A 27,391-nucleotide genomic window follows, 5' to 3' on the forward strand; every position below is an offset into this window, starting at 1 on the left:
TAATATTTTGTTATTTTGTTTTAGATATTAGGTAATATTTGTATTAGTATTTTTTACCTTTCAATCAATAAAAATAAAATAAAATTTGAATGATGATCGTGCATAACTTAAAAATTAATTCCATCTTTCTCACTTCTAATTAAGAAATACTGTAAAAGTACTAAAGTGAATTTAAATTTTATGAGTTTTTGATTCCATCCATATTATTTCTGTTAAATTTTGGTAAACTGATAATTATTTTAAGCTAATAAATTTCATAATTAATAAGCCATGAATATATTTTCAATAAATGATGATTATTTAAGTTAAATAATTTTATAATTAATAAGTTACTAAATTAAGAAGAGCTAAAAAGTTGGATTTAATAAAAACAAAAGTAAAGAAATTAATTAACAGTGAAAAGAAAACGAGCTAAAGATTGGAAAGATAAATTAAGGTATTTACATAGAGTTTGTCATTTTGAAGGGTTCATCTTTTAATTTAATAAACAACTAAGTAAGATAATTCTCTAATTTTTTCAACATTTTCAAACATGAAAACTACATTTTACAAATATTCTCACAATTTAAAAATAACTGTTCCACTATCATAATCACGTCAATTACACACAAGTTTAATTCATATTTTTATCTCTACATAAATACATTCCATATTTGATTCCTCCTTCATCCAAGCCAACACCTCTATCATCACTTGTTTAATCTCCACCGAATGTTTAACTTGATCCACTAGGCCATGTATTTTCAATTTTTATTATCCAAATATGAGAAATAATAAATTTACTTAATTTGTTTTTTAATTACCAAAGTGAAAATGGAAAATACAACGCGGCGAAGCATACGATACGAGTACGCGAAGAAGAAAATGGTACAACGCGGGAGGTGGTAGTAGTCAACGCCAAAAAAAAAAAAAAAAAAAAAAAGAGGAGAGGGACGATGGAATTGAAATTGAGGGGGTAGGATAGAGCGAAAGCGAAGACAGGTCACCATCCGTCCTACGCGACTCTTTCATTGATTTAATCTTCTTCTTTCTTTTTTCTCTTTTTTCTTTTTCCATTTTTCTTCAATCTCAATTAATTGCTCAATCGGAGAGCCTTTCTCGGTTGAAGATTTAGATTTTACTCTTTTCACCATATTTCCATACACACATCGTACCTTTTATATATATTATCCATTTCAAAAAAAGGAGACAAGTGGTGATCGATCGGACGGAATATGGTTAAGGAGACGGAATACTACGACGTGCTTGGGGTTAGCCCCACCGCCACTGAGGCTGAGATCAAGAAAGCTTATTACATCAAGGTTCTTTTCTCCCTCTCTCTCCCTTTTTATTTTTTTGCAATTGCTTACATGAATCATTTTTATCAATCTCGACCTTTACTTACACTTGCTCTATAGATCTCTACATTTTCCTACTCTCTTCACTTTGCGATCTGCCTGCTTCTTCTTCTTTTTTTTTAATTTCTCTTTTTTTGTCTAATACTTTGTCTTCTTCTCCTACACTCCCTATTATCCGTACCTCCAATAATTAAATTAAGAATAGTAGTCTGATTGCTTGTCTAATTTTTCTTCTTTCTTCTTATTCAAATTCAATATTTATTAAGTTCCATTTCTACACATGCGCTGTGTTGCAGGCAAGACAGGTTCATCCAGATAAAAATCCTAATGATCCTCTTGCTGCACAAAATTTTCAGGTGAGCTTTGCTTTTTTTTTTTTTTCTTAATAAAATTTATGCTATAAAAAATATTTTCTCTGCATCAACCATGATGCTGCTCAATCATCTCTTTTATCTTTGACTGGGATGATTTTGGCTTTCAAGCTACCTACAGCTTTATAGTAAATTCATATAGCAACTCTTTCTTCTTGCCCCAGCTGTAAAATCAATCATGTTCTTATAATCAACTATGCCTGTTAAAATGTATGTTGCCATTAGAGGAACAAGATAAAATCGTGCAAATCAAAACTCTGCTGACTAGTGAAGATTGGTTCCAACAATTCATCGCTCTAATCAAATTAGAAACTGCTGTTGTTGTTTTTTTTCCCTTGTGGAACTTCGCACTGCTGCTTAAAAATTACAATTGCTTGTGGAAACTTATAAAGTATTAACCAGATATTCTATGCAATGTTTGTTTTTAACGTCATTTTATGTACTTGCTGCATGTACCTCACTATTGGGAGACTTATCTTTAAAGGATCAGCAGAGGAAATAGTAGGTACTGGAAATTTAGTAGTGCCTTATAAAGTTGTATTCATTTGGATTCAGGTGTTGGGAGAGGCATACCAAGTATTAAGTGATCCTGCCCAACGGCAAGCATACGATGCTTATGGGAAATCTGGAATCTCAACGTTAGTTTCTTGTTCTTAATCTATGAATAGGTGAATTTCAAGGTTGATAGGATCTATACATCATGCATTTCATTATAGATTGCATTTTCAGCCAAGGCAATGGGTTCTATCTACCCAGCTCCACCAAAGTCAGTGGGTGTTGATTTTTCAGACCCCATATAGCATGCCCCATTCGAGTTTTACCCTAACTTCGAAAATTCTGCATTCTTCTATATAGCATAATATTATATTATCTTTTATGCCAATTTTTTTTAACTTTTGAGATATGCTATGTATTGCTCAAGGTTATGATTTCCTCAAATGTTCATTGTTGGTGTTCAAAATGCATATATTCATCAGTATAACTGCTTACCAATTTGCAAAATTATAAAAGGACGTTTAACGAGATGTGTGCCCTCCACTCGGTTTCGTGACAGGGTGGAGATGGGAATTTAAAAATAGCCTTCCCTGCCACATCTGACGCCATTGTCATTTATAGCATTTCTGATTTTATATGCATGCAAACCTTGATAAATTCCATGGTTTTCTTTTAATTTTCTTTGGCCACCTAACATGCTACCTTTTACCTGCAGTGAAGCAATCATTGATCCTGCAGCAATTTTCGCAATGCTTTTTGGTAGTGAGCTTTTTGAGGACTATATAGGACAGCTTGCAATGGCATCAATGGCCTCATTAGACATTTTCACAGAGGGAGAACAGTTTGATACTAAAAAGTTGCAAGAGAAAATGAGGGTAAAATTTCATAGCATTCCATCATTCATCATCAGTGAAGTTTTGGATAACTTGCTTTTAATTTTCTTGTTATTTATGCCTATACAATGTAATTATGGTTATACTGGTTACTTAAAGGGTGAAGAAATAAAAGTTATAATTGGAAAACTCTAATTGTTATAAAACAATTATATGGTAACAAACATGAATTAGTCTAATTGGTTATTCTGAAAGAAGTTTACATGATTTAAGTTCTACCTCCAAAATGATAGGTCAAGCCCTCTCTTTTCTCTCAATTAATCTAGTTTATGGAAAGCTTTTGTTTTATTTCTTCTTTTATAGTACTGCTTGTTGTCTCTGGCTTCTCTTTGCCTTCGTTGCTGTCAGAAGTAAGGCCATGTATATTTCTTTTGGAAAGAGAGTGCCAATTCAAGAATAGATTTAGATTTTCTTGTTTGCTAAATAAGGATTAGGGAAAAAAAAAAAACTAGAACATAGATGAAAATAACTTATTTTTAAGCACAATGTTAAGACCACCATTGTGTTATGTTTGATTACCTAAAGAACGAATTTGGTATCTGGTGCAACTTTCCTAGGTGCCAAACCAAACTCGTGTGCGAAGTCTTTGATGGCTTAAGGGTAGGAATCTTGATTCTCATAGCTATTACAAAGGATGAATGAAAGATGATGACATGATGGATCCAGAATAAATTGAATGATCTGCTCGTCAAAAATAGAAAATTAGCTTGTATTCTAATTAGTGATCAATGATTATTTGAAAAATCTTGTGATGTTACTTTTGGTTCAGCTTATGTAAAACTGTAGCGGGAAATGTATTAAGTAATGCTACTGAATCAGTTTACACATACTGTTAATTCTTTCCTGATAAGTATTCAGTATATACATGCTTTTTTGTTCTTGGCTTTACCACAGGTTGTTCAGAAGGAGAGAGAAGAAAAGCTTGCTCGGATATTAAAAAATCGACTCAACCAGTATGTTCAGAATAAGGAGGAGTTTATTAACCATGCTGAAGCTGAAGTAACTAGACTCTCAAATGCAGGTAAGGAATAATTGCCTCTTAATAATTTCATAAAGGCGAGTGGAAAAGCACGTGTATTTAATAACAGGATCAAAGGATAGGTAGATCAAACCTATTGCAGAATGAAGGGGTAAAAGGTGACTAAATACAACAATAGCTCACACTAAAATGTTTGGTTCTGAACAGAATATATTGGGGAAAAAAAAAAAAAGAACATACAAGTGATTCAAACTAGTTTGAGGTTTTGGCCTAGACGAGTTCCACAATTTGCATGATACAAAGAGACTTGAGCTGGATACAATTTGGTATACAATTTGAATTTGGTCTTCCTTCTAAAATCAGACTTCTTCTGCTTAGAGGTGACTAATGGGTGTGGTCTAGGATGAAATTTTATCATATATGATCAAGCTAACCATTAACCTATTTCAATTTTAAAAGGTTACCCTTACCCATGGCTTTTGAATTTTATGGCTCAATTTGAACTGCAGATGTACTTGATCACTTCTTACCTCTTATACATGCCATGTTATGATTATGATTGACAAATAGTGTATGTTGCACATTTCTTTTGCAGCATATGGTGTTGATATGTTGAATACAATTGGATATATCTATGTAAGACAAGCAGCTAAAGAGCTTGGAAAGAAAGCGATATATCTCGGTGTGCCATTTATTGCCGAGTGGTTTAGAAACAAAGGCCACTTCATTAAATCCCAAGTAACTGCAGCAACAGGTTAGTATATACCTCTAGCTTTGGAGGCAAATAACCACATCCATCAGGTTAATCTTTTGGACTTTATCAAAATACAGTTGGTTTTTGGACCAGTATTCAGGATTATGTGATTGGTTGTGAAAGTGATATTTAAACTCACATGCTAGCCATATGTCTGAGCTCTCTTTTTGTTGTGCGTGTTTAAATATACATGTATTTGCTTCTTCTTCTTCTTTTTTTCTTTTGCTTTTTCTTCCCTTTGGTTTTTAACTGATTCTTTACAAAAGAAAGTGACAAACAATTTTATTAAATTATGGAAATTTTTCTCTTCAAATGGAAATGCATGCAATGTTAATGGACCTCAGCCAAGCCCGTCAACTTCCGCAAGTTGTATAGGAAGAAATGAAATGTCCAGTTAAAGGTAGTACTTGGCATAAATGTCTCTCTTTAAGGTAACTCTATCATCCTCTCATCTGTACCCATGCTTGTGTAATTTGAGATTCATGGCATCGACTGGTTGAAAAGGTAAATTGTCCTAAAATGTTGGTTCATTTTTTCAGCCAGTAGCATTGCAATTTAGAAATACCAGTGGAGGTTAACATTAATAAAAATTAGTTCAAATATTTGCTGCACTTGCTCAAAATTTTTCTCAAGAAAATATATTTATATCTATCTTTTATTGTTTTTGGCTGGTGTTGCTAGGTGCCATTGCCCTGATACAGCTGCAGGAGGACATGAAGAAGCAGCTTAGTGCAGAGGGAAACTATACTGAGGAGGAACTTGAAGAATACATGCAATCCCACAAGAAGTTGATGATTGACTCCTTGTGGAAGCTTAATGTTGCTGATATCGAGGCTACCCTTTCCCGTGTTTGTCAAATGGTTGTTTTGCTAGCCTTAAATACTAATGGTTGTTGGATCACATTGATTTAGATAAGAAGTCCAATTTGTTTAGTGGTAATCTCTTAGTGGTTTATTTTAGGTTCTTCAAGATAACAGTGTTAAGAAAGAAGAGCTTCGTGCACGAGCTAAGGGGCTGAAAACTCTTGGTAAAATCTTCCAGGTACTTTGCCTATGCTTTAATGCATTCTTTCCACTAACACAAAAGTGTAATCCATCAAGTGCAGAAGTACCTAAAACTTTTGAAACTCATGTCTGTAGAGGGTGAAGTCATCTAACGGAAGCGAGAGCGATACTATGCTAGGTGGTGCTCTACATAAATTGAATGGAAGTGCACCAGGTCATGATACTTCTTCTCCCAGCACATCACCAAAATCTAGAAATCTTGAAGAGCCATCTTATAGGACATTGACATCACAGGTATGAACCATATAAGAAACTGATCGACAAGTATCTCTTCTAACATTTTTCTTCTCTTTCTTCCTTGTTTCTTTTTTTGGGTGGTTGAACAATTTATCTATTCAATTTTACCAGGAGCTAACTTGTATTACCCATGGTTAAACAAGGCTAAAAGTTAATAACAGTTTAGAAAATGTTGAATTAGGCTACAAACTTTAGTGTCTGTAACAAGTAAGAGGCTATTTGAGAAGGCAGTCAAATTATCTTTAGTCAGATAACGCTGACAGTCAGGGGTGAAGCCAGAATTTGTAACTCAGGGAGGCAATTTTTTTGTCTGAAAAAATAGAGCAAAAAGCGAGGTGGAGCAAGAGACATTTTTTAAAGGGTGCAAACATAGTTTTTCCTTCAAATGTTTAAGCATTCCCTTTTCAAAATAAATTTTTAAAAAAATAAATGAAGTAGTGATTAAACAATAAGTCTTGCTTTATAAAAAAAAATGTTGAATTTAATCTCCAGCAAGCATATGTATATTCTACACATTCTCACATTCAAGAATAAATGAACTGGAGGAGGATCGGGTGAGATGAAATCATTTCTTCCTGATGTAGTCTTATTATGTCTTCTAGCACTGATGGAACTGTTGAACACTGCAGAGCCCGTATGTGGAGGCCCCACATTTTGCTGGTACCCAGTTTGACAATTTCCCAAGGCCAACAGCACCGCCTGGTGCACCTAAACATTCTTCAACAGGCGGTGAATGAAGATGGAAAAGCATCTATATGTTGCTTGAAAGCTTGTATACATGTTCTGTTGTGCGTCATGGAAGGATGTTGAAATTTTATTTGTCGAATGGGTTTGTTCGAGTTGATGATCTCGAAAACACATCCGACCTCCATGTAAGCAGGGCCCGACCGACGAATGTATGAAAGACAGCTATTTATACATAGAGAGAGATTGTTGTAATATTTTTATTTTTATTTTTTGCTTTTTCCAGTCACTGGATGGCTGCTGTTGCTTCCTTTGTATTATGCTGTAGTTTGTTTTGGGTTGATGTAAGATTGGGGTTCAGGTTTTTGGTTTAGTTATTTGTTATTTGGGGATCAATGTGTAATTGCATCATATTTAAGGAGACAAGGGTAGACACAATTAGTTGTGGTATGGAGGCATAGTGTTGGTGAAAGCTGTTTTAGAACCGAAGAGTGCGTACAGGGTAGTAGTGGATGAGATATCGTCGATAAATTAGAAAGGGAGGAAACTGATAGATGGCTATGGGAGAGAAGGATGCATGTCATGACCCCGATTACTAAACACAATTGCTTCAGCCCAAATTTGAACATTGTCTAAATGGTTATGGGATGCCCCGCAACAAAATGCTTCTTTAAACAAATGTTTCTACTCGCAGCTATGCTATCAACACCTATGCAGACCCTAGAAGATTTTGATCCATGCATGTACCATTTTATTGACGTCTCATCAATTTAATCTCTATATTTCTTTTAAAAAATTGCATATTCATTCTACTTTTAATATTACTTTATATAATTCTAATTTATACACTAATCAGTTAATTCTTTTTCATCTAATTTAAAAATAGCAAATTATGCTATTTTTAAAAAGATAATTGAATTAAAAAAAATTAATATGTTTCAAAGATGGCTGTTTGATGAATTTAAAATGACTAAAGGAAAAAATAAAAAAAAAATAAGGTGGTCAACCGGTAGAATTGAAAACTTGACCTTTGGATGGAAAATTCCCTAATGGATTGGTTCACAGAGGCTGGCTGCCTTTCATTTGATTTAATTAGATTTCGTGTGCAGAAAAACCTAAGTACGTGGATTTTAATTTTTATTATTATTATTACTACTATTACTCGTTGTTCCGCTGCTATTTTTATAATCTAATTATAAATATTTTTGAATTATATATATAATCAACTTAATTGATATCAATTTTGTAATAAAAATAATTGATACTATATTTTATAAAATAAAATAATTTATTAATTTATATATTAATTATATATACATGCAATAATATAAAATAAACAGTAGTATGATGTTTATGTGAAATGCATATTAATAAATGTCAAAATATTTATATCTCAAAAAAATATTTAATATTTCACGTAATTCAATAGATATATGACTATTAAAATATTATGATAATATATACAGAATGATAAAAATGAGTAATTTATTATTATACAAAATTTTACTCTCTCGGTGTGTATTATAATGTCGAATATTGGTTGGGAAATGAAGAAAAAGAAAAACAGAGCATTATAATAGCTAAAGTCCAAATAAGTTAACTTAAGTTAATTACTTTGTTCCTAAAAGTTAATTCTATTGGCTGAATTTGAAGTGTTATGTTGATACTAATTCAGTCCCCACCAAATGATATGTAACCTTTTGATAAAGTGCCGCGTACTTTTCAAATGTCAAGGACCGTGAATATTATGTCTAAGAATATAGGGACCAAAATGTTAAACTTGCTAAATCATAGGGGCCTCAGTTTAATATTCTCACGTTATTTTACGGGGAAGACATATGTCAAAGCATGATTTGACGCATTGCGATATAAATAATATGGCAATATTAATAAAAAAATTAATAAATAAAAACTGAAGCCGCCGACATTTTACACAGAAATTAATTATGTCATTTTATAAATAAAATCGTTGTTTTTGTAAACATAAAAACTAAAGTTTGTCTTATGGATTTTAAAATATGAAATGAATGACTAAAAAGAAAACCATTTTGATAGAGATTGTTGAATCCCATATTTTAATATTCATATATATCATCTCATTGTATAAAATTCAGATAATAATAATTAAAAAAAAGGCTTATTTACTACTTTTCTTTTACAAATACAAGTAGGAGAGAAAAGGTTCCCTCTATTTAGTGGGAAGTTTTGCATACCAATGAGGAAGACCTTTTTAATGAATGAATAAAACTCAGCATAAACACCAAAGTGTGGTCCTCCTAAGCCGGCATTAATTATTACAAAAATCGGAATCCGTTTTCCAAGTTTAACTAAAACAATACTTTTAGTCCCTATATTTTTTAAATTAGTCTCTCAAAGCATATACAATATACTCTTATTTATTTTCACTAAATGCTTTAATTCTACATCATCTTTAATTGGCTAAAAAATATATGTTGACATTGTGAAACATGAAATCTATGTCATTTTATGAAAAAACACATACCAAAAGCATTCACTAGCTTACCCATTACGGCCAATAACATTTTGGACAATTTTAGTATAATATTTTCTCTTTTTGCTTATTTTTTCTGCAAAAGCATCAGCCGTAAAAAAAAAAAAGAATTATATTAGCTCTGAAAATAATAGTGATTGTAATGTAAAAAATTAAATTTTTAACGGTAAAAGATTATATAATTTTAATTCAATTTTGTAATAAAAAATGCTAATAAAGTAAGCAAAAGTGGTAAAATAGAAATGTATTCGAAATGATTGGCCTTTTTTTTTCTTTTTATTATTAAGTTCAGAAGCTATCCTAATGGCATATTGGGTGGCATTTGGCATCAATCTTATTATAAAAGAGTAGGGTGTAATTTCATGACAAGGACTTGGGTGTAATTGTAACTTTTCTATTATATTATAAAATAGAAAGAGAAATAATTAAGTGTATAATAATGGAAAGGGTTAAAAAAAAAAAAGTAGAATAAATGGAGGAGTTGACGGGTGAAAGAGAAATGAAATGCGAGGAGCGACGGGGGAAAGATATCCAGAGAGAGAGAGAGAGAGTTTGGGTTGGAAGGAGAGTGACGACACACAAAAACAGAAACAGAGAACACAGGCTATAGCTGCTCCGTCTCGTCTCTCTTAGCTCCAAAAGTCACAAATAAAGAAAGTGTTTCTCCACCCCCTGGATCTTCTTCTTAATATTTCTTTTTTCTTTTTTTTTTTTGAATTGAGATCTTCTTCTTATTAGCTAATACTACCCTTTTGATTTTCAATTTTGTTTCGTATATAATCTCCCAAATCCTTGATTGGATTTTTGATTGAGGAAAAAAGAAAAGACCGGACAGACAATCAAAAAATCCCCGCTTCTTCTTTTTATCTTTTCCTTATCCCCTACCCTACTGCTGGATTCTTCTCTCTTCTCTCTTCTCTCTTCCCTTCTCTTTCTCCCTTGAGAATTGAAGGAAAGAGATCCAATTTTCTATCTCAATTTCTTTTTTACCCATAAATAAATAAAATAAATGGAGACCGAGAACAAGAAGTCGGCAGTTTCCGATGTAGGAGCTTGGGCCATGAACGTTGTGAGTTCCGTCGGCATTATCATGGCCAATAAGCAGCTCATGTCTGCTAACGGTTATGCTTTCAGCTTTGGTATTTTATTCTTTTTTTATTATTATTTAATTTTTGTCTTTATTAGAAAGAAAATCAATTACTGTACAGAGATCTCTCAGATCTCAGATCTCAGACGGTCTGATTTAATTGATCTGAATTCTGTTTCTTTAATTAAATTTGAATCAGCCACGACCTTAACGGGATTCCACTTTGCGGTAACGGCACTGGTGGGAGTAGTATCTAATGCGACGGGAATATCAGTATCAAAGCATGTACCAATGTGGGAGCTCTTTTGGTTCTCCATCGTTGCCAATATGTCTATCACTTGCATGAACTTCAGCCTCATGCTTAATTCTGTTGGATTCTACCAAGTGCGCTTTTCCTTTACTTGTTACATGTCTTTTGTCTTTTTCTTCTTCTTCTTCTTCTTCTTATTTATTTGCAGATCTACATCTCTTCCAATTGTTTCCCTCCTCAGATTTCTAAACTCAGTATGATCCCTGTGGTTTGCATCATGGAGTGGATTCTTCACAGTAAGCATTACTCTAAGGAAGTCAAGTTATCTGTCCTGGTTGTCGTCACTGGTGTCGGTGTTTGCACTGTCACTGATGTCAAGGTTAACGCCAAAGGTTTTATTTGTGCCTGTTTAGCTGTTCTCTCCACCTCTTTGCAGCAAATTGTGAGTGTTTCTTTTGCTCCATTTTATTTTCTCTTTCTCTTCCTGTTTCTAATTTAATCTGAGCTTAATTTGTTCTACTAATTTTTAGCTATTCTACTTAATTAACCATGGAGGAAGTACCTGTACATTTAATTTAACTATAATGCGAGCTGAGTTCTATTGATTTTTATTTTATTTTTTCAATGTGTAACATTAAATGTGGACCCTGACTTTAAGAGAAAAAGAAAATGTCATTTATAAGCTGATATCTTATAAAAATAATTCCCAAACCGATTAATCAGATGATATTAACCAACCAGATAAGGTTTTTGACAATATTAATAGGAAATGTGTCGAGTAGCCCACACGATGGCAACTAATTTCTAAATATTAACCTTGAAATATAACAACGCCAATGTCAGTAACTCAATTGTAAAGGTAATGGGTCGGAATCATGATGAGATCTATTAACAGTTTTTGATCAAGGTATGACATTTACATTTTACCTACCAACTAAAGCTATGTCGCATGTTAGCTGCTTGATACAGTTTGTGAAACAATTTTGTGTTGCTTTTCATGGGACACAGACTATAGGATCCTTGCAGAAGAAGTACTCAATTGGATCATTTGAATTGCTGAGTAAGACAGCTCCAATCCAAGCCATTTCTCTTCTTGTTCTTGGTCCATTTGTTGATTACTACCTCAATGGAAAATTCATTTCGACCTATAAGATGTCTACTGGTGCCATTGTAAGCAGTCTACTCTCTGGATGGATTTTTTTTTTTTTTTTTTTTAATATTTTATTTGCTTTCATCTGTTTTCTTCTAATCACTGGTTTGTTAATTTCGTGCAGCTATTTATTCTTCTTTCATGTTTGCTAGCAGTCTTCTGTAATATGAGTCAGTATCTGTGTATTGGAAGATTCTCAGCAACTTCCTTCCAGGTTTTAGGTCACATGAAAACGGTGTGTGTTCTCACATTGGGCTGGCTTCTGTTCGATTCTGAATTGACATTCAAGAACATAATGGGAATGGTAATTGCTGTAGCTGGAATGGTTGTTTATAGCTGGGCTGTAGAGGCTGAAAAGAGTGCCAAGGCCTTAGCTCATGCGAAGAACAGCCTGACGGAAGAGGAAATCAGACTTCTGAAAGAGGGAATGGAAAGCAGTCCCGTGAAAGATGTGGAACTTGGCGAGTCTAAAGCATAGGATAGGAGGGTATTTATTTCTATTGGTTGCAAAATTCATTCTTGGTCTCTGGTTTAATCGGCTGACTCAGAAACGCGATCTATATTTATTTATTTAAGCAATTTGTTCTTTTATTTAATTCTTGAATGTTGCTTTTTTAATTTTATTTTCTTATATATATATATATATTTTGGTATGTGGAAAAGAGGTTTAGCAACGGGAATGATGATGAAAAAGAAATGTGTTAACCAGAAAAGCTGTTTATTTGGTATCCCTTCTTCTCAATTCAAATATGTTTGGTGGGGTGAGTGATTTTTGGTTTTAAATGGGAGGACATATGAATGTAATTGTAATTTTCTGTGGCCTGCTTATTCCAATTTTGACAATTAAAAATAGGCTTGCTGTAATGTAATATTGAATTGGCCTAATAAAAGAAAGGCGATTGTTAATTCCTTCCTTGGAATTGGATGAGGGGTTCAATTTCTTGACTTGTTCCCTGATTCTCTTTTGGATGTTCCATTTGTATCAAAAAGTGCATTGAGGGGTCGCCACAGCTGATTATTTACAATAACTATGCACGCAGCATCGCTCACTGCAAGCACACCAAATCTTGATTTTTGCAATAATTGGTCTACTTTATATTCACAAACCCAAAACTTTTCTGAGGCCTATCAAGTATCCTTGTCAGTTTGGATAAAAGAAGGTAAAACAAAAAAAAAAAAAAGCTCAAACTCAAAAGTGTGCAATCCGTGAATTTTACAAACTAGGATAGAATTGCAACAAAATTGTTAAAATTAGACTAACATAAGAAATTTTGGATTAGTTTGATATATTTATAGTTCAGTCAATGGAGGCTATTTATTGAGAACTAAAAATGAATAAGGAACTCTTTTATGGTCTAATGGTGAAGATATATTTAATTTTCGACCCTTAACAATACATTAATGCCAGCTGCATCTCCTGATAATTCATTGAAATTACACGACAAGATAGCGCTAGACATTTCCATTATCGATCTCCATCTAATCATTTCAACTTCAATTAGTTATATAGTATTACACTGCACCCTCGCATTCACAATCAATAATTTTTACATTTTATGGATAATACAATTAATAAAGGTAACAAAAAACTGAGATCTGTACAATCACAAAAGGAGCAACCCTTCGTCCATCGTATCCACACCAAAAAGAAGAAAAGATAATAAATGAGCCAATTTATGCTTGGAAGATAAATAAATAAATAAATAAAAGAGTATGAGTAAGGTTTTTTTTTTTTTTTCTTTTGGAGTTACATGAAATAGATATATAAATAATATTGGTAAATGGAGTATTTAGGAGGAAGAAGAATGTGGAGAAATGAAATTATAAATAAAAAAGAATGCTATATATATATATAGTATAGTAGTTGAGAAGGAGGGGAGTTGGTTCAATAGCCTGGAATTTAGAAATGAGATCTGAAAGTTGCATGTAATGGGCAGAGGGATTACCGGTCTTAAGAAGGTGAAGAAGGTAGCGAAAGAGATGGACGTCGCAAGCAATTCTCAGTGCTCCGTCGTAAGAGTAAGCAAACTGCTGTGCAAGTCCTCGAAGAGTGGATGGTTGAGGAAATTAGCTTCCATCTCCAACTTGCAGCGGATGTCGTCTTTCCCAGCGTACACTCAAATCTGGCCCTCAGCGGGAAGCGGTTCTGATCTCATCAATCCTTTTGCACCACCATTCCACTCATCTCTCTTTACCTGCTTTAAAATATCATCAAAATGCAGAATGTGCTTTGCTTTTGATTTTGGATATAATAATGAAGACGACACACCTCCTTTTATTTGTAGTCTCTACTTCTTAATTTGCATAACAAATGCATTGCATACTGATGTGTTGAATAAATACCAAATAAATAAATGAAAAATTAAATTTGGAGGTGAAGCCGCGGAATCTAAGTTGGTTGTCTTGGGGCCCTCAACCGTCACCCAATGCATTTTTGCCCTTCTTTCGTGCTTATAATTACGTGCTGCCCCTCATCTTTCTTTTCTTTATGCCCCTTCTTACATTAATTACGGGTTTTGAACTAAATGCTGTTTATGTTGTCTGCCCTCCTCTACATTCTTAAATGTCCCCAACCAGACACATGCTGATGCACCCATTTATATACACTTCTACAGTCATCCATTTTAAAATCAAGTAAAATTTATAAGTATTGAATATTAAAAAAATGAAGACTTAAAATAAAATAATAAATAAAATAAATAAATATTTCATGTTATATAAATAAAATTGATGAGACAAAACAATATTATAATAAGATAAAAATATAATATGATATCTATTTTTTAAAATTATATATAAAAATATTACTATATAGAGAAATATTTTATTAAGATAAGACTTATTATAATAGAGAGTTTATTTATATTTATCACTAGTCTAAATTAGGACTATGATTTTTTTATTACTATGTACATATTATCTCTATATATAGTAATACTTAAAATCATGAATCTTTGGTGCGAATTTGCTCCGAGGCTACCTTCATTTCTCCATCACCCTTATATCTCATCCTCGTCATATTTGTTGTTGTTTAATTGTACGATGAAGATATAACCTTTAAATAAAATGTAAGAATATATTAAAATAAAAATAAATAATGATCTAAAAGGATTTAAAAATTATCTAAAAATGTGCAGATGAGTTTAATATATTTAAAAAATATATGATATTTGTTTACTATAAATAAAGATATATATTAAGAATAAAGGAAAAAATAATTGATAATTAAGGTTAGGAATGATGAGATTATAGATTTGCGAGATGATGAGGGAAACAAATAATGAAATGAGATGTAGAGAGAAGCAGGTAGTATGAGAAGAAGAAATGGAGAATGAGACGGGAAAAGAAAGAAAAATAGAATTATGAAAGTCAGGTAAGAAAGGAAAGGAGCGCAGAGCGGGAGAAGCATTTCAAAATCAAAATGAAACTATTCCATTTTCTGGAGGCGACTCCCTCTCTCCATTCTGTTTCCCCATATAGCCATTCAATTTCCACTTATCTTAACTGATTTACAAACTACTTCTTGCATTCAGTATAATTTATTAGCAATAACAAGAACAAAAGTTAGAGCTAAAAAAACCTACGAAACTATGAAAAAGAAGATTAAACTCTTTTCAACCAGAAGAAGTTGGAGCATGGAGAGGGCAATTTGATGTATTAATTTAAGCCTTTTCTTTTCTTTTTCTAAAAATTCTTATTAAAAGAAAAAAGCAAAGAAGCGTTTCTCAATGGAAAGCCCAAAAATTGACTTTGTTTAAACTAGTGGGCCTGGATACTTCCAGATCAAGAATATCGGAACCCCCAAGTAATTACGGACAGCCAGCCAGACGTCGGGGGGAAAACAGAGACTGGAATTGGCTGTTAAGTTACAATTTTTACAGAATTACAAACTTGAAGGAGAAGATGGAAGTTGATGATTTGGATTCTCTGTTTGAGGGAATGGTGTTGTTTACGCCTTCTCAATTGGATGATGATGAACTACAGAAACAGCAGCAGCAGCAAGATGATGTTCGTGCTTCAGCAGCATCAACAAGTGATTCTTTTAATGAATCTGAAGCTGAAACGCCTCCTGCGTGCATAAATGAGAATACTCTTATAACATCTGAAAACAAACCGCAGCAGGAGCCTCTTGACGAGAACCTTTTCTCCGATCTCACCCTCCAAACCCTATCTTCTCAATCCCATCCAATTCCCGATACTACTAGCCCAACCACCTCCCGCCACGTCACCAGAAAGAAGAAGAGAGCTGCTAGCCTCAGGATCGGCTATGCTCGAGATTCTTCTTCTCTTGACGATCCTCCTTACTATCCCTCCCCTGCAAATGATGATCATGATCATGATCACCCATCTAATCTCAATCACTCCCCAGCCCCCATTCCCACTCCTACTTCCTTAGCCGATGCCCAATCGGAATCGGAATTGGAATTGGATATCAGCACCAGCACCCCTTCCGTTTCTGTCTCCGATTCACAATTTGACGCTCAATTTGACCGCATTCAGTCTCAGATTTCCATTAAGCTCCAGCACTCTCGCCAGTCAGCTGCCTCTGTCTCCGCTGCTAGGAAGGATGCCATCACTAGGAGAAGGAAAGCTGCTCAAGATCTCAATTCTGCTTCTGCCAACCATAGAGACCTCGAATTACAGTTGGAAGCGGCCTGTGAATCCGAAGATTTCGATGCTGCCCAAAGGATTAGCGATTGCCTTGCTGGCTCTGATAAGGAGAGGCTACTTCTTCTCACTGCTCTTAAACACGCCGAAGCCTACTGTGATACCCTCGATTCTAAGATGCACGATGTTCTCAACTCTCAGATTGTTGCTGAGCAGGAATGCGCTGCTCTTCTCTCTAAGTTTGCCAAGGTCGCCACCACCGCCATCCTCTCAATTCCTTACCTTTTTATTACTTGAAACCTATAATTCTATCATTTACTCTTTGCATTAAATTTTTTACAAAATCCCACCGCCAATTACTTACTGTGTCCTGTACGGGTCATTTATTTCTTCTGTCCTCGCAGGATGCAGAATTTCATGCAAATTTAGTCTGGGAGAAAGCACGCTCGCTTTCTTCTAAAGAAATGGATCAATGGTTCTCCTTAACTGAGGCCTTGGAGGCCAAGAAGATAGAGTTGGATATTGAATCACACTTCATAAATGATGCTCGCCTTGCTGTCAGTTATTCTATCGAGCATTCTGTTGAGGACTATAGGAAAGAACAAGAAATACTTTATAAGAAAAAGGATCTTCTCACCAAAGAACTCCAAAAACTACTCGCCTTAGTCAAACTCAAGGAAATGGAGATAGCGGAAAATGATACCAATATCAAAGCAGTTGAGGAAAAGATTTCTGATGTGATCTCTGGTTTCCACGAGAGTCAATCAAGCATTGATTCCAAGTACGATCGCTTGCAATCGGAACTATCTCAGATGCATTTGCAGACTGAAGCTTTATCAACAAAAAGGAAGGAAATTGATAAGTTCCTTGCTCAAGAAGAAGGCCATGAGGCCAAGCTAAGGGAACTTGCCACGCTATCTGAATATGAAGCCAAGTCATACCAGGAAGTTGTTGAGTTGAGGAAAAGCTTAATGTTATCCATTTTGAAGTCCACGGAAGACAAAGTGAGGCTGGCTAAGACTGAAGAGAAACTTATTGAGGATGTTCAAATGCTCCAGCACCAAGTTTCCTCTGCAAGAGCTTCCCTACAGGTTAATTTTGTTTCCCATGTATTTATTTATTTTTATTTCTTTCAACAATTAATGAATTATGGTTTCTTCTAGATCTCTTTAATCTTAATCCTTAGTCTTTTATTTCTGTGTTAATCCAGAATATGCCTCACGCTAAGACATGAAGTATTAGAATTTTCACCTTGGAAACCTGTATTAACATTCGCTTCATGTAACAATACATCAGAGAATAGAATAAAGCTAAGATATTTAAGTATTGCAAATGTATTTAGACAGTATTTATGGTCCGGAATGGGTGGTTGAATGTACAATGCTTTAACTGAAAACAGATTTTGGCTACATCTACAAGGGCTTGATTGCTCTATGAGAAATATTAAGACTTTTGTATCGAGCAAATACCATGTAGATGGCTTCTCTTCGGAATCATCGAAGCTAATGGGATAAAAGAAATTGTTGATTCTTGTACGTTGACTCAGGTTCAGAGATGGTGGCATCACATTCATAAAATTAGCTATTACCATGTAACCAACGTATTGGTGAGCTCTCACATGTTTTAATTCTTAGTTCATGGCGTAACATAATGTCAACTGGAGTGTCCAATCCTTGAGCTATTTACATTTTTTGTCTTACATTTTTGTTTCCTGTTGTATTCATCCACATGCTATTGTTGTTCACTTGTTCTTTGCATGCCCCAAGTTTAACTTGCTGAAATATTAAGTCGCTTATCTCTCATCTTACTTGTTGACAACATTCCATTTCTAAAATTATCTCTCTAAAAATGTTAGGAGCTATCCTCAACAAAGTCGAACATCCAGCAAACTATATCATCCTTCAAGCAGAGGATTTTTTTCATTGATAAAAGAGTCCCAGAGCTAGAAGCAGAAAAGAAAGTTGCTGCTGCGGCAAGAAATTTCAAGGAAGCTGCAAGGATAGCTGCTGAGGCAAAGTCATTGAGTGTTGAGAAGGATGGTGTGCAGATTGACTTGGAAAAAGCGACTTTGGAGCTGGAGAAGTTAGAGAAAGATATCAAAAGCACTGTTAGCAGATTGCAGGATACTGAACAACTGATTTCATCCAAGGAAAAGGAGGTTGCAATGGCTAGATTCCAGAGCTTACTCTTGATTGCTGGTGCTGCTACAGCTGAAAGATTTGCTGCTTTGGAGCTGGGTGACACAGAAGAAGCCAACCTTTTACTTGCAGAAGCTGAAGCTGCAAATGCCGAAGCAAAAAAACTTCAACCAATATACAATTTCAATGAGGAAGAGTTCTCAAATTTACCAAAACATTTCATCTCTATGGAACTTGTATCTAAGCTTGGACGGAAGCAGTTAATAGAACTGGCGGCATCTGTGGATGTTTCTGCAAAGCAATGAATTAGAACAAGATTGGAATGTACTTGGAGATGATCAATGCAGAAATATTCCAGATCCAGTGAGCATGCTAATTTTAGCAATTATGAAAAGCTACAAAGGGTGACTACTGAATAGGATCATCAAACAAAGCCACGGATGCCTGATATTTGATGCCTACAGTTTTGCTGATTCCAGGTTCGGCTACAAGTTTTTTCTCGTGGTTCATATGCCTATTATGTGATCTCAATTTATCCAGACAACTGCGGCATAGGGAATGAAGTGGGTAGACGGACATTCTCTTTTTTTTTTTTTTTTCCTTGCAATACCAAAATTGCAGCGGATTAAAAACTTGCACATTTCTTTGGTTAATTGTGTTGGGAGAAATGAAACTTAGATTTGTTGTAAAATGATAATAGATCTTGTGCATCAGTTCTGCCACTTTTTGTAATTGCAAGTGCCCTACTCTGTCACTCTTATTTGGTTAACTGCCATGCCATCCACAATTCTGCAAAGAGAAGATTTGCTGGCCATCTGCTAAACATGTCAGGTTTTAGGGTTTATGTTTTGGGATGCTTAATCTTTTTAACATATTTGCATTCGTGATGTATTTAGTTAGTTGTTCTTGTGATTATGAATGAGCCAAACCTACTCCAGAGCTATTTGAATTTTTTATTATTTATTAAATATACAAATTCGAATAAAAATTTTGTTAAGTTGTAATTGACCTGAAATTAAATATCACAATACTCAACTAAAAACTCTCACAAACTTAATTCCGTACTACTTTTCTTTTTTTCTTATGCACATGATAAAATACTAAAACAACTATTAAATTTAAAATCAACATAAATACTTTTAGTGTTAGAAATTGACATAAAATGGATTGACTCAATTCACTATTTCAATCTGATAATATTCTACTCTAATTTTAATTCACTAACTATGTATTTGATATTTTAATTGAATTTACTTAATTTAAATACCTATTAAAATAATAATTAATACTTCTTAATTTTTAATAATAATATTCAGTTATTAATATAAATACAATATGTCTCGCACGTGATTTATTATATTTTAAATTTATGAATGAAATCCTTAAACTTTAAAATTTAAAAATATTATATCCTTTCTACTAATGCTAACGAAAAAAAAATTTAGATATAAAGGGAGGAGAATCACAACAAGAGTACAAAAGCCAAGTAAGTGGGAATCCTACTTATCCTCCACTTACAAGATAATACCTAATAATTCACTCCGCTACTCCACTCACATGCCTAATAGGACAACATACAATAATACACTCATATGCCCACTCACATGCCTAATAGGACAACATACAATAATACACTCATATGCCTAATTACTAAAGCAACAATGACAACTCCACTCTCAAAGCAATAATTCACTTAAAGTAATAGGAGTGGCCGACAGCTTCACATGCTTAGAAAATATCGTCATATTGATCATCATCCATTGGCTGGGAGTCTTGCATGAGAGCTTCTTACTGTGCTCTGGTTAAGGTAGGATCATCCAGTGGGGTCGGAAGATTAGAGAAACATAAATGTTCAATGGATTGTCCAGTTGATTGATGTTCATTGAATGTGCATACTAATGGTGTTGAGACATTAGTCATCCTTGATTCATTTCTGTATTGCAGTGCCTGTTTTAGGTCTTCTGTGATTGCTGGCGAAGCAAGATGTAGAGGACTATTAAGTGTTCTCCAATGGTAACAGATATTTTGGGTTGCATATGTGTTTTCTGTCAGTCGGAGATAGGGCCTGTGTAATATGAAAATAGCATGGTATTCCGAAGCTTTGGAAATGTTGTCTGAGAATAACCGATGCTCATGGATAAGTTTAAGGAGATCTCATGTCCATTGATATGGAGTTTTGAACCAGGTAAGGAATTTCCATGGATATGACCCCGAGTTTGCTTCATTGTTGAAGAAGTGTAAAAGATTCATAATGGGCACTTCTATAGCATGATGACAGACTATAGATAGGCACCATAGGAACCATAACTCACTTTCATGCTTTGGATGTTCAGGAGATAAGTGATAAATCAGACACCAAGGGTAGTCTGGAAAGAAGAAGTTGGGTTGTATTGGGAGTGAGAAGGTTTATTGAAAAGTTGCCAAATAATGGAACATCATGTTCCGGGCAAAGTCAGTGACTTGTTTGGTTGTGAGGTTGTTGGAAAGATCTGGTGGTGAAGGAGGTTGCAGGTTGGTTCTGGAAGATGAAGAAGCCATAAAAATTATGGGAAGATTTATGGTAGAGGTGAGAAGGACTATAGGCTGATTCTGAGGTTTGGAAAGTCTGGATAAGAAATCCGGGATTAGGTTTCTTATCCCTTTTATATGCTCAACCTTAAAATCATACCTGCTGAACCATGACTTTAATCGTAGTAGTTGGGGCTCAGGCAAGGTCTTCTGGTTGGATTCAAGAATCTTTGGGAAGGAGGAGTTGTCCATCCGAACTAGGAAGTGTTGTCCAATCAAGAAGAATTCAAACTTTTTTATCCCGTACTTGACCGCCAAAATTTCCTTGTAGGTCGTGTGATAATATTTTTCTGAAGAGGAAAACTGACCCGATGCATATCCACATAACTGTTCCTTGTCGTGGAGCTTTTCTAGGAGGATGGCCCCCATGCATAATCAAATGCATCTGTTTGTAGAATAAGTTCTCCTGTTGACGGAATTGTGAGAGGTGGCGGATTGTGAGCCAGCTCTTTTAGCTGTTTGACAGCTGTTGTTTGTTCCGCTCCCCATGGAGGGTTCTTCTTGAGCATCTTTGAGAGGTGGCACGTGTAACTAGACAGGTGTGGAATGGCCTCTCGAACATAATTTAGGATTCCAAGGAACTGTTGAATTTGTTTCACTGATAAATTCTCTTCTGGAAAATTATCAAGTTCCTTTGTCAGGTGGGGACCATATGTGTACTGGCCATTCTTGAAATGCATACCGAGACATTCAATTTCTCGTTGGCCAATAGTGCTCTTTTTTTCTGACAGCATAATGCCATATTTCTGGATGATGGCAAAGAACTGTTATAACAGTTGGTGGTGGTCATCTGCTGTTTCTGAGAATAGTAGGATGTCATCGATGTAGATCAAAGAAGAGTAAAGGATAGGCCCAAAAATCTCAATCATGGTCTTTTGGAATTGAGATGGGGCCGTCTTGAGCCCAAAAGGCATAACAGTCCACTAGTATTGGGCATTAGGGATACAAAATGCAGTCTTGTATCTCTCTGTGGGTTGGATACCGAGTTGCCAAAAACCCGCCTTTAGGTCAAATTTGGAATAGTATTGGGCCTTTTGGATATGGACTTTGAGATTTGAGATCCGAGGAAGAGGAAATTTGTTGTCTTGAAGGAAATGGTTTAAGGGCTTGTAGTCTATGACAAGCCTCTTTTTCCCGAATTTTTTCAGACCTTTTTTCCACATAAAAGGCTTGGCAAGCCCACTGTGAAGTAGTGGGTTCAATTAGGCCCTTCGTATGTGATGTCAAGCATTCCCGATCGGGCAAGGGCTAGATCTGTGGGTGACATTCCCATGTATGTGGCTTTAGTAGGGTTAATGTCTTCATTAAGTTTGAAGGGGAGGCTGATATAGAATTGTGGATTTTTCCACAGAGGAAGAGGGTGTTGAAAATGTGAATAAGATTCGGACAGAATCGAAGGAATTTTTCCCGTATGGTAGGAATGGTGGAATTGTGTCCTCACGGAAAACAGGATTTGAAGTTTTAGTGTATGGCCGAAATCGCCTCTTGAACTTTATGCCAGTTGGAAGAATTTGGAGCTTTTGAGCTTGATGATAAACATCAAACCCTATCAGGATATCCTTATTTGGAAGATCTGAACCAATGATGTGCGTCCATACAATGCAATCAGGAAAAAACTGTATTCTGATCTTTTGTCTTGTGATCAGAGTGGTTTTGAAGGTTTGACCATTGGCTGCCCTAAAGAACTGATCATGGGGCTTCCAATACTCTGATGGGAGAACCATTGGGTTCATCATGCTTCTTTGTGCTCCAGTGTCAAAGAAAGCTATTACTGGTACAGGCTTGGAGTATTTTGAAGGTAGGATCTGTATGGGAATATATAGAACTGGAGGGAATTTTGTAGTAAATTGAAAAATTTTAGGAGGTAGAGAAGAAACAAAGAAAGAAGACAGTAGGATTGGAGAGAGAGGATATTGTATTACATCTCTCAGAATATTCTCCTGACTTTCTTCATGCAAACCAATCATCAAGATTGGTATCTCACTATCGTCTGAGTCTGAAAAAGATTCTTGCGAGGACTCTGTGGAGTCTGAGAACTCCATTTCTAACCCAAATAAGCTTTCTGGGGTAAGATCCTCTTGCTCTGAAAGTAGAGATTCTATCTCTGCTTCAAAAGAGTCTGGAAGAGATAAAGACATGCTGACTTGTTGAATCATCTTTGCTGACTTTTCTGGATTCCGAGGATAATTTTTTGCATAGTGTCCCTTTCTTTTGCAGATGAACCATCTGTCAGACTTGTACCCTTGATTCCGTTTCTTACGGAAGTATTTGAATCTCTTTGGGTTCTTTTTTCTGAACTTCTTGTTGCTGCGCGTGTATTTCTAGAAATGATTTCCAGACTTCTTCTTATGATTTGAACAAACGCAGTTGGCGGCTTTGCACTTAATCTTGAGGTGGTTCTTGTTGCAAGCCTTTTGGACTATTAAGTCCCTTTGAGATAACCTTTTGAATAACTCTTGTTGATCACACAGTCTCTTAATGGAAGAGAGTGTGAACTGCCAGATTTCGCCAAGTGTAATAAAGGTGACTGGTCTCTTTGTTGCCGCAATCATATTGTTGACCTCAGGTTGTATTTCATCCGGCAGAGAGGTGATGAAGGTATACTTTAGTGTATCGTCACCATCATGTCCTTCAATGACATAGTAGAGTTTGGACATAGCCGAATAGTGCTTTTCCAGATCCTTCATTTTTAATGAACAACATTTTCGATCAAAGAACTCTTATTTTTGCTGTCTTATGACAAGGTCATAACTCCCAAGAAACTGGTTATGGAGGATTGTTACTGCTGCTGATGGAGTTGGCAATGTGACAAATTGAAGCCTGGTGTACTCAGGCTGAGACTGAAACCAATCTCTTAAGCTTCCGGTAAATCTTGTGACAAATTCGGCAAGGACCTTTTTGAGTGTGGCCTCTTCAAGGGTCATCTGAAGATCAATCCATGCCAAGAATTCAGAAAGCTTGTCCTTTCATTTCGATGGGGGTAGGTCATCAAAAGTGAACCAAGGTCCCGTGCCAGCTGGTTTTGACCTTGAGTTTGGAGCTCCAGTGGGAGCAAAGAATGACTGAGCATCCTCATCCTCAGGTTCCACTATTTCTGGACTGGGATCAGTAGCAGAAGTGTTCATGAGAATCTCAGTGATGTCCGCCATCTCTGAAGTATTTGAAGAGGATTCTGAATCATACGGACTGATGAGAGATTGCTCTGGTATTTTTTCTTTACAGGCTAGAGGAGGAGAGGTTTTCTTTTCTAGGTTTTTTGGGTGTTTTGGGTAAAGATGAGAGAAAGTGCCAAATGGCTGATAAATGGTTTCTTGTGGTTGTTCTGGTTGTGGAAGAAAAGGGAATGAAGAATAGTACGAAGGAGCAATAGCAGTTGATGTGGAGGCTGCTGAAGTAAAGGATAGAATTATAGTAGACTGGTCTCTCCGAAGATCATGATCAATTTGATCTATTTGTTTCTTCAGCCGTGTGATCTCCTTTTCCTTTTGTATGAAGGCGGGAGTAATGGGCTGAGGTATCCAAAGCTCTCTATCCAGAGCCTGATACTTTGCAGTGAGCAATGAATGGAGCTGGAGTAATTCTTGTGAGAAAGTATCCAACTTATGATCCAGTTTTTGAGCCAGGTGTAAAGCTTGGTCCAGTTTCCCATCTATCTTTTTTAGATAAGTATTATGGACGATCGAGTTGGAGGTTTGCCAGTTTAGCACCTCTTCTGGTGGTGTCAAGGGCTCTATAGATCCAGAGGGAGAAATCCTTGAAGGAAGAATTTTTGATATCTTATTCTCCATTTTTCCTAAAGGAGGGAAATTCTCTGGCTGGAACATATAGCATCCTTGAACTAATGGTTGTGCCACTGGTAGATCTGGCTGGATCTCCTTTCTGCAGGTTGCAGAAGGGGCTTTCCCAAATTCGAGACCGAGTTGGGCTAACAGTACCTTAAATTCATTGAAAGAGATATCAAGGACTGTCTTTCCTTCTTTTGCAAGGAGTTTGATAGCCTCATCAAATATTGAGAGTGGTGTTTTGCTCTGTTGTTTCTGGGAATCATCTGGATCCCGGTCATCCGGCTTCGATCTTATCTCTGAACATGGAGTGTCCGGTGACATATTTCGAGGATTCTTCTTTGGATGTCGAAAGCAAGGTTCAACATAGTCTAAGTCATCATCACAAGTGCATCCCGGGCGGCACATCTCTGGGGCAACATCCCAGACGAAGTGTCCTTTGACCTGGGCGGTGTAGATCTGGTGTCCAGAGGACTGGAATGAATGAATAGGGATCTTTTCCCTTGGCCTTGATATTGGTTGTATCATGGATGCTTGAAAGATGGATGGAGCTGAAGAAGTTTCTCCAATCTTTGTGAAGATCGTTTTAACAGTCCCGTCTCTTTGTTGGATAAAAAGAGGGTCCGTAGCTTGAACAGGCTTAGTTTGGGATGCCTGAAGCTTCTCACAGTTAGTGACCCATTCTGTTGGGATCAGCTTTTGTAGATCTTCTTTTTCCAGTTGCCTGGGAGTCTAGACAATAGTAGGGATCTGGCCAGAGTTGGCCATAATGAACAACGCATCAGAGGAGGCTTGGAAACCTGGGATCTGCAGATTCAATGCATGATCCTGTAGTCTATAGACTATTTGATGGTGTAGGGTTGCAGAGAGAGCGTTATCGACTTGATTCGCTCCTGTTATCTGGACTTGAACTTTTAGTGTAGTGGAAAGATAAGGATCACTGAGGGATAAATTGAAATTAGGAAAGAAGGTCAAGACAACACTTCCTGTGTTGAGTGTTGTGACGATCGTTCCGATCACTGCATGCTCATACTTGAGGTATCTTGTGTCCAGTAGCGACATACGGGCTGTGACCGGTAAACCCATCCTTCCATGATAGGATAGGACTAGTCTAACTGCTCCAAGATGGAGGTGTGTGTAGCCCTGTTTTCTCCACTGTTCTATGAAGGAGGTTGGGATTTCGAGAGTAACGCATCGCTCTGTGTGGTAGCGGTGAGAACGAGAAAGAGAAGAAGATTGGACATATTCTTTTACTGTAAGGGGTTGTTTATGGATAAGCTGGTTAAAGGTTTTTCTGACAAAGTTTTATTTCTTGAAAATATTGTAAGGGTTCATAATAGGTACTAGCGTGTTTTCTATTTGAACATTTTCTGGTATATGGGAGATCTCTACAAGATGGTCTATCTTGTTAAATATGGTTTTCTTACATGAAGGAGAAAGTTGTAGAGTAGAAGTGTGGGTAGTAATTTCTGTAGTCATGGTATTTAGATTTCTATTAACGTGCTTTATATGTCACTTGTTACATTTTAAATTCTATATTCTATTATATTTTATTAAATTTATACAAAATAATTATATACTATTATATTATAAATAATTAAATTAACCATTTTTTCTTTATTATGTTTGGACATGACAAATAACTAGCCATGTTCTTTTTTTTATTTAATTAAATTACATATTTATTTTTTAGTTATTTCAATTAATTTGTACGCATACTAATTAACTATTTTAATAATTATTTTCTTGTATTTTAGATAGATCACGTATTTATTAATCTTTTTATCTATTCAGTTGCATATAAATTAACTATTTAATTTAATTAACTCTATTATAGTTCTTTTATCTTTAGTAACAAAATTTCCTAAATTTACCCAAATTCATTAACAATTAGTATTTTGATTACTTCCTTTGTTTATTTTTCCTTTTTTTAGTAATAGAGTTTTAATTATTTTTATTTATAATGTCTTAGTATTCTATTTATATATAAACTTTATCTTAATTTTAACAATACTTATCATAAAGTCCTTTAGTAAATTTATTTATTCTCTTCTTTTATATATATATATATATATATATATATATATTATGATGTTAAAAATCATTTAAATTCCGATTATACTAAACATATCTGGTAAGCAAAATTAGTTTAAACTTGAAATTTGAGTTTATTAGAATTTTAATTTAAAATAGATAATTGACATTTAATTAAAACGAATAAAACTAAATTATAATTTTGCATTTAATCCGACTTAATTTATTTTTTCATTATCTAAAGTAAATATTTTGGAGATATTTCTATATTTGGTTTTATTAAGCATTTAAAATACCTTAAAAAACGTTTAGTTTTTGTTTTAGGGAAAAAAATTATAGATGGAAAACTGGAATATGATAGGATTCAAATTATAAAGAAATTTTAGCTGAAAAGGATGAGTATCATTAAAAATATGTGAAAGGGGCAAATTGTAAATTAATAATTTAG

At 35.1% G+C, this 27,391-nt stretch overlaps 3 protein-coding genes and 1 long non-coding RNA gene across 5 annotated transcripts; 3 read left to right on the forward strand and 1 right to left on the reverse strand.

Annotated features, from left to right (window-relative positions):
* The first annotated feature begins 840 nt into the window (after positions 1-840).
* Positions 841-7,264, forward strand: LOC8269978 (chaperone protein dnaJ 10). 2 transcript variants are annotated; one of them, XM_002510719.4, is made up of 10 exons: positions 841-1,301; positions 1,634-1,693; positions 2,264-2,346; positions 2,919-3,078; positions 3,991-4,117; positions 4,671-4,829; positions 5,511-5,689; positions 5,790-5,870; positions 5,969-6,127; positions 6,760-7,264. In XM_002510719.4, exons 1-10 carry the CDS (start codon positions 1,215-1,217, stop codon positions 6,865-6,867), a joined length of 1,203 nt encoding a protein of 400 aa, XP_002510765.1. In that variant the 5' UTR covers positions 841-1,214; the 3' UTR covers positions 6,868-7,264. The 2 variants fall into 2 exon arrangements, with proteins under 2 accessions (XP_002510765.1, XP_048226591.1); XM_048370634.1 differs by lacking the exons at positions 841-1,301; positions 1,634-1,693 and having other exon boundaries at positions 2,269-2,376.
* Positions 7,265-9,763: 2,499 nt separating this feature from the next.
* LOC8269977 (UDP-rhamnose/UDP-galactose transporter 2) lies at positions 9,764-12,409 on the forward strand. The gene is made up of 5 exons (XM_002510718.3): positions 9,764-10,465; positions 10,613-10,797; positions 10,905-11,105; positions 11,672-11,833; positions 11,938-12,409. Exons 1-5 carry the CDS (start codon positions 10,336-10,338, stop codon positions 12,289-12,291), a joined length of 1,032 nt encoding a protein of 343 aa, XP_002510764.1. The 5' UTR covers positions 9,764-10,335; the 3' UTR covers positions 12,292-12,409.
* Positions 12,410-13,291: 882 nt separating this feature from the next.
* On the reverse strand, positions 13,292-14,278 carry LOC125369135. The gene is made up of 2 exons (XR_007214643.1): positions 13,760-14,278; positions 13,292-13,434 (listed from the first exon to the last, which is right to left on the reverse strand). It is a non-coding gene; the product is annotated as an uncharacterized LOC125369135 (long non-coding RNA).
* Positions 14,279-15,155: 877 nt separating this feature from the next.
* Positions 15,156-19,328, forward strand: LOC8269976 (early endosome antigen 1). The gene is made up of 3 exons (XM_002510717.4): positions 15,156-16,670; positions 16,826-17,512; positions 18,277-19,328. The coding sequence occupies exons 1-3, from the start codon at positions 15,717-15,719 to the stop codon at positions 18,862-18,864; spliced, it is 2,229 nt and encodes a 742-aa protein (XP_002510763.2). The 5' UTR covers positions 15,156-15,716; the 3' UTR covers positions 18,865-19,328.
* Positions 19,329-27,391: the final 8,063 nt, after the last annotated feature.

Source organism: Ricinus communis, chromosome 2, assembly GCF_019578655.1.
Source record: "Ricinus communis isolate WT05 ecotype wild-type chromosome 2, ASM1957865v1, whole genome shotgun sequence".
NCBI classification, from domain to species: domain Eukaryota; kingdom Viridiplantae; phylum Streptophyta; class Magnoliopsida; order Malpighiales; family Euphorbiaceae; genus Ricinus; species Ricinus communis.